The sequence below is a fragment of the Emydura macquarii genome, unplaced genomic scaffold (genome assembly GCF_026122565.2).
Source record: "Emydura macquarii macquarii isolate MOO-44397 ecotype Brisbane River unplaced genomic scaffold, CSIRO-AGI_Emac_v2 contig_3343, whole genome shotgun sequence".
Taxonomy (NCBI): Eukaryota; Metazoa; Chordata; order Testudines; family Chelidae; genus Emydura; species Emydura macquarii.
Window position 1 is genome coordinate 2,715,131 of NW_027133480.1, and position 14,540 is coordinate 2,729,670.

Genomic DNA, 14,540 nt, shown 5'->3' on the forward strand with positions numbered 1-14,540 from the left:
CTCCCCCAAACCAAGGTTCTGTGGAGGAACAGACTGGACCCTGAATGGACCAGGCCTGTCAATTTGTCTTCATCTATTTTCTACTCTGTTTTCACATCAGTACACTGACGTGAATTTTAAAACATGCAAGAATTGTTTCCAACTCAGACTGTTAGTCCTAAATCCGACCAAGTGTGCTTCCTGTGCATCCCCAGGGCTTTCACAGCTTCTCCTCTCCCTAGTTGCTTCACTGAGTGCTTTGTCCCATCCTCCCCAGTGCTTTTCTGTCCTGGGATGGAGAAGCCCATGAAACATGCTGCCACTGGTCAGGAGCAGACTACTCAGCAGATAGTTGCCCACTGGGGCAGTTGTGTCTAGTGGCTAAAGCACTGGACTGTTACCTAGGAGTCCTGGGTTCTACTCCCACCTCTGTCATTGGATTGCTGCGAAAGCTTTGGCAAGCCACATCATTGCCTTGTACCTCAGTTTCCCCCATCTATAAAATGGGAATAATTTAGCTGACCTCCTTGGTAAAGTGCTTTGAGATCCATGGATGAAAAGTGCTATAAGAACTAGGTATTATTATTTTCTTTTGTTAAGAGCCTGGCAGGGCAACAAATGTGCAGTTTGAGCATATTGGTATGCTGGGGAGAAGCCTACCTATCTAGAGGCAGGACATTCTTCACCAGGAGCTCTGTATTCAGACATTTCAGTTTCAAATATGAATTTTGGGACCAGCAAGAAAGTCTCCTTATTTGACACCATTTAAAATCTTTTGAATTTTCCTTCCTTTAATCAGACTTTAAAAAGGAACATTTTTAGTCTCTGTTATTTTCACTCATTTCAATGTTACTGTGCCTCTGAGGATATAAATAAAAATACTTTTTTTTAATAAAGATTTCCCATAACAAGAGACTGTAGCATTAAACCAGGGCAAAGGTATAATTAAATCAGATTTTTGTATACTGTGCTTGTCTGACCCAGTGCAATACAATATTATACAATATTATCAAAAACTGGAACAACGAACAAGGAAATTTGTCACTATCTTGAAAGAGAAGAAATTACCCTTCATACAGTACTCAGTAAAAAGCATTGCTGTATATGTGATGTGTGTGTTAACAAGAAAATAGACATTTTTCTTAGGGATGAAATTAAGAGTAGGGCATCGTTGTTATTACAGGCATTGGTGGTATTAGTGGTTTCCTTATGATTACAATCTGAATCAAACCTTTTTCTCATCTTCTTTGGACTATAGACACAGCAAATGAAATATGCTAAACTAAAAGCTGGTAAGTAAAAAGTGGGCTTTTTTGTAATGTCAGCTGATAATATTTGATAGAACACTTAACCCATAATTATATATCTTCCATGCACTCTAACATATGCCATTATATAATTAAATTTAGGCCAGCTTGCCCTGAAAATTATATTTTTACACAGTAACAAATACAAAAATTATATATGTGCTCTCAGTAGCATTTCAAGTTAAGTATGTATTTGGCAACACTTCATACTAAGGGGTATTCATTACTAATTCCTTTGGTATTCATTGTAATAACATTTGTCATGAGGAACTAATGTGGATATAATATTTAAGTAGTGGTTTATTTCTTTGTAAAACATCAGCAGAGAATACACTGTAATTCCCTTTCACTGACATCTCTGGAAGGTTGTAAGACCTCACTGACATCAATGGGAGGGTGGTAAGAATACCTTGTATTGTTAACATGAGTGGAAGGGTAATACCTTTTCAGTGATAGCCGGCACAATACAATTTTCAGTTATTTCAGTGCACTATAAGGTCTAAAAGGTAAGAACAGCAAAGCTAAATGTGAAATAAAGCTAGCAAATTGCAGCTTTTTCCCCATTCTTTGCCTGTGTGGTTATTTCTTAAGCACAGACTTCAAAATAAATCTTCAGAGCTTTTCTCTTAAAAGGCATTACATATCATAACAACATTACGTGGCCTAGGAAAGAATACAAACTAAAATTCATTCAGCAGACATTTTGCCATTTTGTACTAAAGCTCTCTAAAATGAATTGTAGCCTCATATTAAATCCAGGGCCATTTATTAGTCTCTCTGTAATATCTGATTGCATAGAAATTTTCTTATAATTTCACATAAATTAATGTCCAGTTGTTGTAAAATGTTGAAGATAAAAGAATTGTAAATATATAAAAGATGAAGGTTCTTCGTATAAATGTATCTTTTCATGTATAAACCAAAAAAGGCCTCTGTAATTAGTGGATTCATTTTTCTTGTTCCTATCAGGGAAATAGGGATATCAACAAGTAATTTATTCTCCTTCCCCACTTACTAAGCTTAGAACAATTCTGTTTAGTGTTTTATATAATTGTATGTATGATGAGCACATCTGTACATTTCCTTCTCTTGTCGTTCTGCATCTGGTAGGCAGATGATACACCTCATTATCTGATTTCGTAGGACATCTAAAATGGATATTGAGCAATTCTACCTCCTACAGCTTTGGTAAAGAGCCAAACAGAAATAGTGAAAGAGAGATTCAAGATTCTTGAGAAATAGGATGATTTTTCCCTCCAATGTAGAACAAGTGGTGGTTCCACTTGGTATATTTCTATCAAGAGCCTTGTCATTGCCAAGCAGATGCAGGCTGGAGTCATGACCTCCTAAAACATGGAACACTTCGAGTAGCTTTGATTGCTAATGGATTTTCACTTACAAAGTAGAATCAAGTATTATTTCATTGTCAACTAGTAGTGCTGCCAGGACAGACAACCAAAACAGGCTTCTCTCTTTTAGAAAGAATTTCAAGGCTACACAGAAAGGCAAGGTTGTTTTATGAAGGTAAATACTGCCTTCCCTTATGCACCATACTCTTTAAAAATATTTTGCAGGACTCATTGAACAATTATTTCAATATTAAAAATGTCTATTCTCACATCAATATGAAAGATATTTGTATACGTGACACTTTCTGAGCTAAATCATACATGTAAGGACATGGATGCAACCCCTCAGGTGTAACGGAAAGCAGGATTTAGCCCAGTTACACTAACCAGGAGTAGTGGCACGTGATAATCCCTTGCCCACCAAGAAAATATCCCTGAGGGCCAAATTCTGCCTTTACATATAAATATATAGCTCCTGGTAATTTTAATGGTAGCTACTTATTTATGTCAAAGGGCAGACTTTGGCCTCTTAATTTTTGTTTGTCCATAAATAGGAATATAGTTGAAAGATTTTGCACGTCTAATCCTTCTCCCATATAGGACATCAAATGGGGCAAAATCTGTGGACTCTTTGGGCACGCAGACAACAGATAAGGTAACATTACATCCCAGTCACTTTCCCTCATTTGCATACATTCTTACCATAAAGGTTAGGGTCCAACTGAACCTTTCAACTAAGCCATTTGTTTCTGGGTGATATGGGGCAGATTTCAGTTGCATCCGTGTCCCGTGTCGTCGTTCCCCCCTACCCCCACACACCCTCCATAACTCACAAATAGCTGAGATGTGAAATTTGACCCATGATCTGATAAGATCTCCTTTGGAAAACCTACTGTGCAGAATATAGAAAAGAGTGTCTCAGCAACTGTTTCAGCTTCCACCTCTGACAAAGCAGCTGCTTCTGGGTACCTCTCTGGGTTGGCCTGAGAAATGCTTCCTTGATTAACAGTGAAGAATGCAAAGGAGCCTTACAGAGACTTACAGGCTTTTTCTGCTTTTGACATAAGTCACAAGGCTTGCAGTATTACTTTATCTCATTTTGAATATTGGGCCAACAGAAATCTTTAATTCCTAAGTGACCAGTAAACAGACTAGTATCATTAACTCAGCATGAAGCTTTGTGGGCATGATCAATTATTTTTAGGGCTCCCCAGGACTTCTGTTTTTCTCAACCAGGACCTCCTTGTAAAACCTTCTTTGTTCTGTAAACAATCTCCCCTCCTCATCTCTTTCTCTGGGGCATTACTGAGGTAGCCTTCCTTATGCTCTCCAGGGAGGTGTCTACACTTTGTTCAGAAGCAAACTCCATTTGACTTTTGCTTGCACTGAGAGCTGTCTCAGGTAAGGGGAGGCCACCTCCTCCTTCCTCTTCCCTGGAGACACTTTGCTGCTTTCTGCTGATAAGGTTTCAGAGTCCCTCTCGCCCCATGCAGCTGCCTCTTCCTCCTCATCTCTTACCTCTGGAAACTTTGAGACATATTCCCTTTTGCTATGGGTCACTCTTGGGAGTGATATTATGTCAGTTCCCATAAATACATCAGCTGATAAATTCTTAAGAACCCCTACATTCAAAGTACCCGTTAAACCTTCCCACTCAAATCCAATGCTGCCTAAAAGCAGCATGGTTCAAAATTGCCCTAAGTCAAGGCGTTTTACCTCTTCCCTTGGGAGCATATCGAACTCTTTAATCACCTCTCTCTTCACTAGAGATCTGGGCATCAGTGTGTCTCCACCCCAGCACACTTACCATATACCTTGCCCTCTTTACTAAATTTTACCTCCAGGTGGTCAATTAAACCCCCGCTGCTACCACTGGTGTCTCTGACTCGAGGGTAGCTGCATTAACCTGGATGGATCGGGCATTGTATTTGGACACCCCATACCTAGGATGTTATTTCTTCATGTGTTCAAGGAACCCACATAAGAATCACTTTCTTAGGCCCTCCCCTTGGGCTGGAGTCTGATAACTAGGGTTAAAAGCAGGGGACTGGTACCAGGGTGATGTGCTCTTAATCCCCTCCCCTTTCTTCTTTTTCCCAAGAACTGATCAGGGATCCCCTTTTCCGCCAAGTTTTTTCCCTTCTCTTTGGGATCTGCACTCTATGAATGGTCTCGCTTGCAGGCAGCTGGCAGCAGTTGTGAGGACTTTTCCTACACTGTTGCCCTCACCTCATCAGAGCAGACATCAAAGAACTGCTCCTGGAGCAAACAGATCTATCAACTTGTCATATGATTCTGCTTCTTTACTTTTTATCCATTTTCTCTAATAATCCCCCATTTTATAAACGTATTTCCTGTGACCAATCAAGTTTTTTTAAAGGTTTCTACACTTTAGGCAATATGCCGCTGAAGTAATTTGAAACCTTTTTAACACAGACCCCTTAAACAGATCATACAACATAGCATAATTTACATCCATGCCATTAAACACTTGTAAGGCTTTACCAGTCAGTTTGGGAAGAAAGACAGTCATTCTCTGGTCATCAGGGATTTTGTATATCCTGAATATCCTTTTGAAGGTGGTCCGATATTCACTGATGCAATCCATCTCCTTGTAACTTGAGCACAGTTTCTCCCAGCTGGGTAATCTCTGATGAGGAGTACCCATGGACTAAGGTTCTCGCCTTGTATTTCCAGCTTTTAAAGTTTCATGCTGCCTTTCCATCTCCCTTTTTTGGGCTTCTGCTGTCTGCTTTTGCTCCTCTGATTCCAGGTTGTTTTTTTTTTTCTTCAGGCTTTGCGCTTTCAGTCTTCCAGTTCCAGTAATCCTTGGTAGGCCTTATCTTGCACTGATTTCTCTGCCTCCCACTTTTACTTCTCTGCTAGCATCTCCCTTTCCTGGGCTCTCTCCTTTGTGTCCCGCTCTCTCTCTCCATGATTTCCAGATTTTGAAGCTGTATTCTGGCCAGTTCTAACTGCATGGCTGCAGCACTGGGATCTATGCCAGTTTCCTGAGCCTGCACCCTCTTTGGCCTCAGGTATTTTCAGTGGATTAAGGAGTTCTTCTTGATGCTTATCATAGTCCATGAGCAAAGCTCTTACCCACTCTCCCATTTTCCCTGAAGTTTCCAAGCCACAGTCTACACCATTTTTCCAACTGCAATTTAGTATATTTAGTGCATGTCTCCAGCTTACTCATCCTGTCCTTTCCTTGCTCTATTTCCCTTACACAAAATCAATAGAAAATTACAAATTATAATCTTTTTCTTTATCTGTTCCCAGCCTTCTCACCTTTGAATCTTTCTGTATCTATCTTATTGGGTATAAAAGTGCCTGGAGCATGACCCTTTGTTAACCAGCAAATGGGGTTCAGATGCTGCTGACTATGCTGACCCACTGTTGCAAGGCACCTTGCTACCACCTGTCCTTAGCATGAGGAAGTCTTGTCTGTGTCCGCTGGGGGTCAGCTCTCCAACTCCACCAGCCACGGGCAACATAAGCCCTTCCCTCTAGTCCTACACAGGCCCCATTGTCTCTCTACAGGTTAGCATAGGCACACACAACCCACAAGCCCTCTGAGTGTCTCCCTGGAGTATCCAGCCCCTGATCCATTGGACACTCATGGTATTCACAGATTCACTGCTTCCAAAGAAAAGGTACACTATAGCTTACCAGTTCCACCTCCGCTCATCCGCTCTGCTTAACATACTGCACTTGGATATGTTTATAGTGAAATAAAACAGAGGGTTATTTAACAAAGCATGGATATTCAAGTAATAGCAAGTAGAAGTAAGGGATAGCATTTGGATTATTATATTAGTTTATTCCATTTGATATGAAAACTAGCTGATTTTACTTCCAAAATGTACAAATAAAGATTTAAATATTTTTGGAGGAAACGTTACATATGTTTTAAATTACATAATCTTTACACATGCATATTTCTTCGTGGAAACCACTTCCTAATATGCCATTTCTATAAATAATTTATGCTAACAGAAGGCAAGCAGAATTATATGTTATAGTGAAGAACATGTAAAAAGTATTATTACTGAGGTTCTAAATATTGCTGTCTACCAGGTAACCCTGCTATTTGGGTTTACTACATAGACAGGAATGGACTCCTTCAGAGCACTAAAATAGTGGTCCCTTTTGGTATGTTAACCATTAATTTAAAACTGCTGCTCATATAACTATGTGGTAATGCTATTTCAGTGAGTTTCTAAACATAACAAATAATGATATTCATTTTTCTTTAGTTCTAGTATTTTACTCTCAGGAAATTAATGAGTATAATACTTCGGAAAAATAAGTTTCCTAGGTTGTGTAAACCCAGTTCTATTGCTAAAAAGCTATATTTTTTTAAAAGGTGAAAATAAATACCATTGTAATCCAATGTTTACATAAAAGTTTCTTAAATTATTTTCACTGGGTAAACCAACCATAAGATGATAGTCCTAAAGCAGTTTGCTCATTTATGTTTTCTCTCCATTATTTGGAAGTTAATTTGTACTTCAGTAGGAATTTAAAATAATCTTCCTTTATACAGAGAGTTGAAGGTAAGAAAAATGTCTCCAGGTACTTAAGATAATGCTAAACTTTATGTCTTATCTAATAGCCAAAGACATTCAAGATCCAGTGGTATCCTTTGTCACTCTGTATTTCTTTGAAGAAGCTGGTCCAGTAGTTGCTAGAGGGTAAAAAACAAGAACAAACCCTTAGGTCACAGTTTAGATGCATGATTGGAACATTATAGCAGAAGCCATAGTGACCACTATAATTAAGGGTTGCATTAACAGTTTCCATTCTAACCTACTGAATTTAATCACTCAAAACTTTCACTCTGCAGTCAGATATGGCTTGTTTTTTCCCTCAACAGGTGGGGGGGGAAGGAGGAGGGAGAGAGTGAGTGAGTGTGTGTGTGTGTGTGTGTGTGTGTGTGTGTAAAATAGTTGATATATGAGCATGAGAGCAGTGAGAAAACAATACCTTCCTCTTATAAAAATTCTTGTGACTCCTTATGTTTGAAAAGTTCTAGTGTCAAAATAGTTGGGGAAAGAGAATTGAACGATACAACTATGCAGAGCGTCTGCACTAGCTATTTTGTCTCATGTTCTCCCGTTACACCATTTCCACATGCAGCAGTCCCCACAAACGTTTTACAGCTTTTGGACTGCCCACAGTTCCTAGCAAAGGTCCCTGGAACAGGGGCAGGATGGCATATAACCTCTATTTGCACCTACTGACATTTTGAATGTATTCCAGTGGATGCTTCGAATGGCTCTGTCCTGCACAGAGACTTCAACATGAACCATAAGGCTATGCACAGCTAAATCCTTGCTTTTGCAAATGCATGGCGGAGAGTCACCAGTTTCCCCATAAACTGTTCCAGATCAAATCTGGACCTGGAAGTTTGGGGTAATGAACTCTGCCATCTTTGACTAGTAGCTCGTGAGTAGGTAAGATTTCATTATTTCATTAATTTTCTTCTTATTTTTATTGTCATTTAACATGTATATTGCATTGTTTTAATTTGTTTGTTTTTCCTCCTCTTTTTGCTTTGTTTTGTAATTGAACGAATTTTTCCTCCTCTCTTGTGTTTCCTTCTGTTAGCCAGAGATGGGAGCCAGAAGCTCTGGACCTGGGTGTGGAGATGTTTCCCTTGGAGCCCATCCTTCAGGAGAAAAAAGGGTGTGACCAGTAGTATTGGAACACAGTGGTGAAATAGAATGGTCCAGTGGTTAGTGCATTAGCCTGGGACTCAGAGACCAAGGTTCAGTTCCCTCTGTGACCTTGGGCAAGTCACTTAAATCCAAGTTTTCAAAATGTATTTAGGAGCCTAACTCTCATTGATTTCTCCTTTGGGGATCTGGGCCTTAGTCTCTCAGGGTATGTCTACACTGCAGTAAAACACCTGCAGCTGTCCCGTGTCAGCTATCTCCGCTTTGGGCTTCATGGTGATAAAATTGCAGTATAGATGTTCAGACTCAGGCTGGAGCGTGGGCTCTGGGACCCATTACTCACAGGATCCCTGAGCCCAAATATCTACATTGCAATTTTATAGGCCTGTAGCCCAAACCCCACAAGCCTGAGTCAAGTGACATAGGCCAACCAGGGGTGTTTTACTGCAGTGTAGACATACCCCTATGCTTCAGTTCCCAATCTGTAAAATGGAGATATTAGCACTTCCCTAGCTCACAGAGGTGTTGTTACATTAAAGATTGTGAGGTGCTCATATACTATGGTAACAGAGGCTATAGAAATGCATGAGATGAGTAAGTGGATTTACTTGGGGGTTATGGGCTCAGAGGTATGCTTTTAATGCAGCAGGGCATAGTTATAACCAAATTATACCTATTCACAATGGAACTATTACCTTTTTGAAGACCTCAACCCGCAGCCTGTTGCTCTGTATGATTACCCGTTTTTGTTTTTCTTCTTGTTTCTTTTTCACTTCAGGCAAGTTATTATAAATCCTGGCATAAATTCGGAAGATAAATTTTAACATATCATTCTACAGTGTCATCACTAACTTAATTTTTCAAAGTGGAAAAATGTCTTCTAGGCAATCACGGGCATTATTATGCATTTGTAAATAGATGAATTAGATTTCATACAGGTATCTATTAGCAATAACACTGGTATCACAATGAAACATTTTGAACTGTTGAGAAATGGTTTTTGTTTTGAAATTATTAAATGAAAGTAGACGGCAAGGTTCTCAGATATATCTGTGCAATTCTGGAGTAACTTCATTGAAGATAATCTTGATTTATAGCAGTGTAACTGAGACAAGAATCTGGCCCATAAGTATTTTGCAGATATATCACAATACTTATTCCAAACAATCACCTTCACTGATTGCTCGACAATGTGTAAGAAAAACAAAATGATAATTATATTAACTGGCAAGATTTTCTCACTGTCACTGTGACCCTTTCACCAGAAAACAAAAGAATCTCTCAATTCTTAATGTAATTGCAGTTCTTGGTTACAATTACAAAAGTAACTTTGAGTCTGATCCTTTTCCCATTCCAGTCAATGGCAAAATTACTATTGACTCAAATGGGAGCAGGATTAGACTCTATGTAACAAATATCGTCTCACTCAACAATTCTGCTCTTTGTGTGTTTTCTGATTTAAAGTATACAGAAGTATTCAGATTTAATTAATGTAGTGGACTATAAGCCTTTACTTCCCCCCCAACCTATTGTGCACTACAGAACCCATATAGTAGTCTGTTCTGGTTTGTTCATTATCAATAGTTTTTTTATTTTTAGGGACAATGGAACAGATTCTGATCTCTGTGACACTGGGGCAAATTCAGAAAAACTCCTTTGCATTTTTCGCTGTTAGGCAATGGAGGATCAGACCCCTAAGTACCCAATACATTGCAGTCTTTGCTAAGATATGTGCAATGGTCCAGACTTTAAAAAATAAGTGATTCTGTCTTCTTCGATTTTTGGGTGCACAACTTAATACACCTTAAAGAGGCCTGATTTTCAGAGGATGAATAGTCAGTGGTGGTGAAAATCAGGCCCTTTTAAGGTGCTTCAAGTTGGACCTCCAAAATCACTAGTCACTGTTAAAAATCTTGACCTATACTCCTCTGCAGAAAGACAGTTCTCACTACTGGGGAAAATATTCCTTATTCACATTTAATGCTTACCTAACAAATTAAATCCTGCTATTAACAAGAAAATACACTGGATTGCTTATGGTAGATGAATAAAAACAAGTAGGGCAGAAAATGGAGAAAGCAGCCTGCAGAAGAAGAGCCCCAGAGGAATATTCGGCAGGATGTGGTGCAAACTTCATTGTGCTTTTGGTCTTTCCACAAAGGTGGGAGTGCAAGAAGTGAAATTATTTATCACAGAGCTGAAACTTCTGGCATATTTTGATGATTACAATGTATGCACAATATTACATATTAATCTTAAAATGTTAATACACAGATTTGAAGAAATAACATTTAATAAATTACTACAGACTCTCAGATAAGTGAGAGCAAGTTGGGCATTATGGGTCCCAAAGTAAAGGAAGAAGCCTCCCAAATTATACCACAGAGACCCAGCCATAATTGCACTCCCTGTGCTGAGTGCAGAGATGCTCCCTTTTATCACCCACAGGGCACTAAATGCTCCAGAAGGGATGGGAGAAGGCAGAACTATGACCTACACGCACCGGACAGAAGAACTGGCTGTCCATCCAAGGCAGTGTAACCTGCACTCCATAAAGGGGGATAACAGAGGGCATGTTCTCTCCTCCCTCAGTGTTCATGAGAGCCCCAGGAGGCATTGTTTCTCCCTGCAGTAGGAAGCTTCTGCTTCTGCTTCTGCTTCTGCTAGGACAGTACAGTTCCATATCATCCACTTAGTAGGGGTATGGCTCCTGTCCACAGCAGAGCTCTACACACTTTAGGGGAACGAACATGTGCCATGTTTGGGCACATTGCACAAGGCATGATATAACATAAAACCAAGATTATGATAGTAATTAGGAAGTGCTGAGTCTTGGCACCAGATCCCAGGGAATTCTAAACCAAAGTGTTTTGTACCTTTTAGATCTCATGTGCATCTCCTTTTCTGAAATGAACCTTTCCTTTGGTTTGAACAGGTTATCTAATAAAAGAAAATCACAATTAATTTCTGAAGAATCTTATTTAGCATGTTTTAATACAGCACTGCTTTCCCTAAAATAATTCAGATGGTGTTATTCCTTATTAAATCATTGCTGACATACTGCCTGATCCAACTTGCATTGAAGTCTATGGAAAGACTTCTGGTGACTTCATTTGGAGTTGAATCAGGCCCTTAACCTGCCCTTTAGAGTGGGAAGGATGGATAAGACCCATTGCCATCAGTCTCATTACATGGTTCATTTATTTTAAATGCATATAACTTTTGTCACTGTCACAAGCAGCAGTGCGTATCTCTGATACAAGCCATGAACCAGTTGATGATTAGTCTTGCATGAGATGATCTATTTTTCCATCATTCATTCCTGCCATTGGAAAGCAGAAGGTGATTGATTCTCCACTGCCTTGCATTTTCTGTAATAAATTGTACCTTTGGAAAGTGGGTCAGATCTTCAGATGGTGTCAACTGATTTACACACATAGAGACCTGGCCCAGTGGGTGCAATTCTGATTTGACAGTTTTACATCCACTTTGTACAGGTGTAAATAACTACACAGGGCAGTGGAGAATCAGGCCCAGTATTTTTTTCTGACAAGAGATGAGGAGACTCACAACCTGAGCCAGCCCTTCCGTGGTCCAGGGGAAATAATTATGGATCAAAATGGTTAGTGTGATTCATTAGATGTTAGGCAATTTTGATATTCTCCCTTCAAAAACTCTTATTCATGCAAAGTAATGGTAGACAATTTAACCCCGACTCCTTCCCTGCCCCAGCTCCTGAGTCCTCGCTGTTGACACCAACTTTAAACTCTGCCCCTGTTGCACATATGTATTACAATTTTACAATAACTCTACTGTGCCATAGGCCTTTACCAGCAGGATTGGCTGAGCAGTCATTCCACTTGTATCAAGAATTTGTTCATGATTTGGGGGTGATGACTTTACATCTATTTCAGGAGTGTGAATGTGTTTACAAGGGAGAGGGAAGAAGGACTGTGCATTGGGAAGGTATGTTAAGGACTGTGGATCAGGAGAAAAGGCAAACTGTTGGGTCATTGCACAAGACATTCTATAAGTACCAGGACCTAGGAAACATAGCAGAGTGTAATCCAGTTAATTATAATTGAAAACCCAATATACTACAAACAATCATGTCAGAAAACACTTCTACATATGATTGAAAAGGTGGGTCCTCATAGGATGAGTTTCTAGATCTGATGCTGTGCAAGAATTTTGCTTTGAAAAGCTCACTGGGCCCTAGAATCAATGGAAAGAAGATCATTACAGGGTAGTTACTAGCAAGGTGAGGATGATTTCAGCAAGTTTACTGGGCCACTTAGGCACGAGGGATAGGGATCTGATGGCTGTATGTTCTCACAGTGTTTTGCCATCAAAGATAAGTTTATTTATTTACGAGAAACACGTGCACATTACTTAATACCACTGCATAGCAAAGGAATTTAGAAAACATAATATATTTAACAGTAAATGACAAATATGCCTCTTCTGTCTCACTACAAATAAGAGAATATAATAGTCAAGATAAAGAAATAAATATTAAGTTCCAGAACTACTCGCACACAGGTCAGCTCAGAGCTGATCTTGCATCCACTGCCCTGAGTACAGACCTTCACATTCTGTTCCTAGCTTGTTAAGACACTGCATATGTTTCACTGGTATTTATGGAGGTCGCCCCTGGCAACCAAACAAACGAGCCATTTAAAGGAGGCACACCTAGCATCTCAATTACACTCAGTTTACCATGTTTCACAGGAAAAAAGCAACTTGTCTTTAAGATCACGGTCATTCACATATCTCTGAGTTATAATGGAAGGTATCGTACAACAATTTCCATCCTGAGCTGATACAGTTTTCAGAATGAAAGTTATGCAAAAAGACACTCCTCTATGCTTGAGGATTAACCCTTTTTCAAATGCTTTGTAATTGGCAAAGACATCTACACATTAGTTAAAGCTTATTTGGCTAAACTTAATCGTATTGTATTAAAAGCTTTCAACAAACAATATCCCCCCAAACATGAGGACACATCCTCTGGTCTGACCAAGCGAAACTTGGCACAGGATGGGGGCTGCAAAGTTAAGTGGGGCTAGTTTGGCTCCCCGTACACCTTAGAGCTGCCTCACTGATGCTCTAAAATGCATCCAGCTGCCTAAGGCCACAAGAGGCCATTCTGGCAGCCAGAAATTCCTAAACTGCCTCTCCTTCTTTCCCTAAGCCACATCCTCTAACCTGGAGAAGGTCACATATTAATCCTCTGGGGTCTAGTTAAGCCAGCATTATGGCCCCTTTGCACTGGAGTCATGCAAAAGAACATAGTGGAACTAAGAATATGGTTGATTAGATATTTTTAAATAAAGGGCAAACTCCTCTCCTTTTGGTTGCACAGAACTAAGAGGTGGGGATCCTGTAAAGAGGTTCATATCCCCACCCCTCATAGAGTCCAGCTCCAGAAGTGTCCCCTCCACATCCCTGTGCAGAGCAGGAGACAGCCGGGGAGGCATCAGGGTGAGACAGTAGCCTCAGCAGAGGCCTTGATTGTCCTGCAGTGAGTCCTCCTGAACTAAATCAAATTAGGTTTGGTGCAAGCAGTGGATTTGGACTGATCATATGAATAAAGTCACTTAGGTGCACAGAGAATTTGCTCACATAACTCCTACTGCATCAAGATTAATATTTGCAGAAACCTCTACTTTTTTCTCTGGAGAGCAGTGGTTTCTCACAGCTGTAACTTCTGGGACAAACATCATCTCTTACAAGGTCTTACTTTTTTAATAAAAAGTTTTCTTACTGACATCTCCAGCCAGCAAGCTGGAAAGGCTTCTCTCCAGGGTCCCACCCATGGAACATAGTGAAGAAATGTCATCTGGCTTCAGACTAACCGGGCTCCTGCCAGGAGCTGTGCTTTTGAGCTCCCCATCCTGAAGTGCAATGAAGACAACAGCAGCTGGCTTCATCTCTTCAGAAAGGAGCTAATCCCCAGGTGGGTTTCACCTAAGGACTGGCTAATTTCCAGAGGGTGGTTGGTCAGTGGGTAGTTGTGAGAAGAGGAAAGAGAATTTCCTGTAGCTGGAAGGGACTCAGGTTTCTGTGTCTAGTCCAGGCACACATCTCCCACAGCCCACATAAGCCTTTTCCCCAAATGTCATTTACATACTATTCCATCAGGTTTTGAAATAGCAGAAGAGATGCAGCTTGAACTGGGAGGCCAGGCCAGCACAAAGCTGCTTGTTTGCAGGGAGTCAGGG

The 14,540-nt window shown here is 40.1% G+C and overlaps 1 protein-coding gene across 9 annotated transcripts in view; it reads right to left on the reverse strand.

The window, feature by feature from the left end:
* Positions 1-6,460: 6,460 nt before the first annotated feature.
* Positions 6,461-14,540, reverse strand: part of CUNH10orf90 (chromosome unknown C10orf90 homolog) — a 197,564-nt gene continuing 189,484 nt past the window's right edge. For all 9 annotated transcript variants that reach the window (XM_067533408.1, XM_067533411.1, XM_067533410.1 and 6 more), the window contains 3 exons: positions 11,193-11,256; positions 9,012-9,111; positions 6,461-7,325 (listed from right to left, as the gene is read on the reverse strand). In XM_067533408.1, the coding sequence (XP_067389509.1) occupies positions 7,287-7,325; positions 9,012-9,111; positions 11,193-11,256 (203 nt within the window). In that variant the 3' untranslated portion in view covers positions 6,461-7,286. The remainder of the gene's footprint in view (positions 7,326-9,011; positions 9,112-11,192; positions 11,257-14,540) is intronic.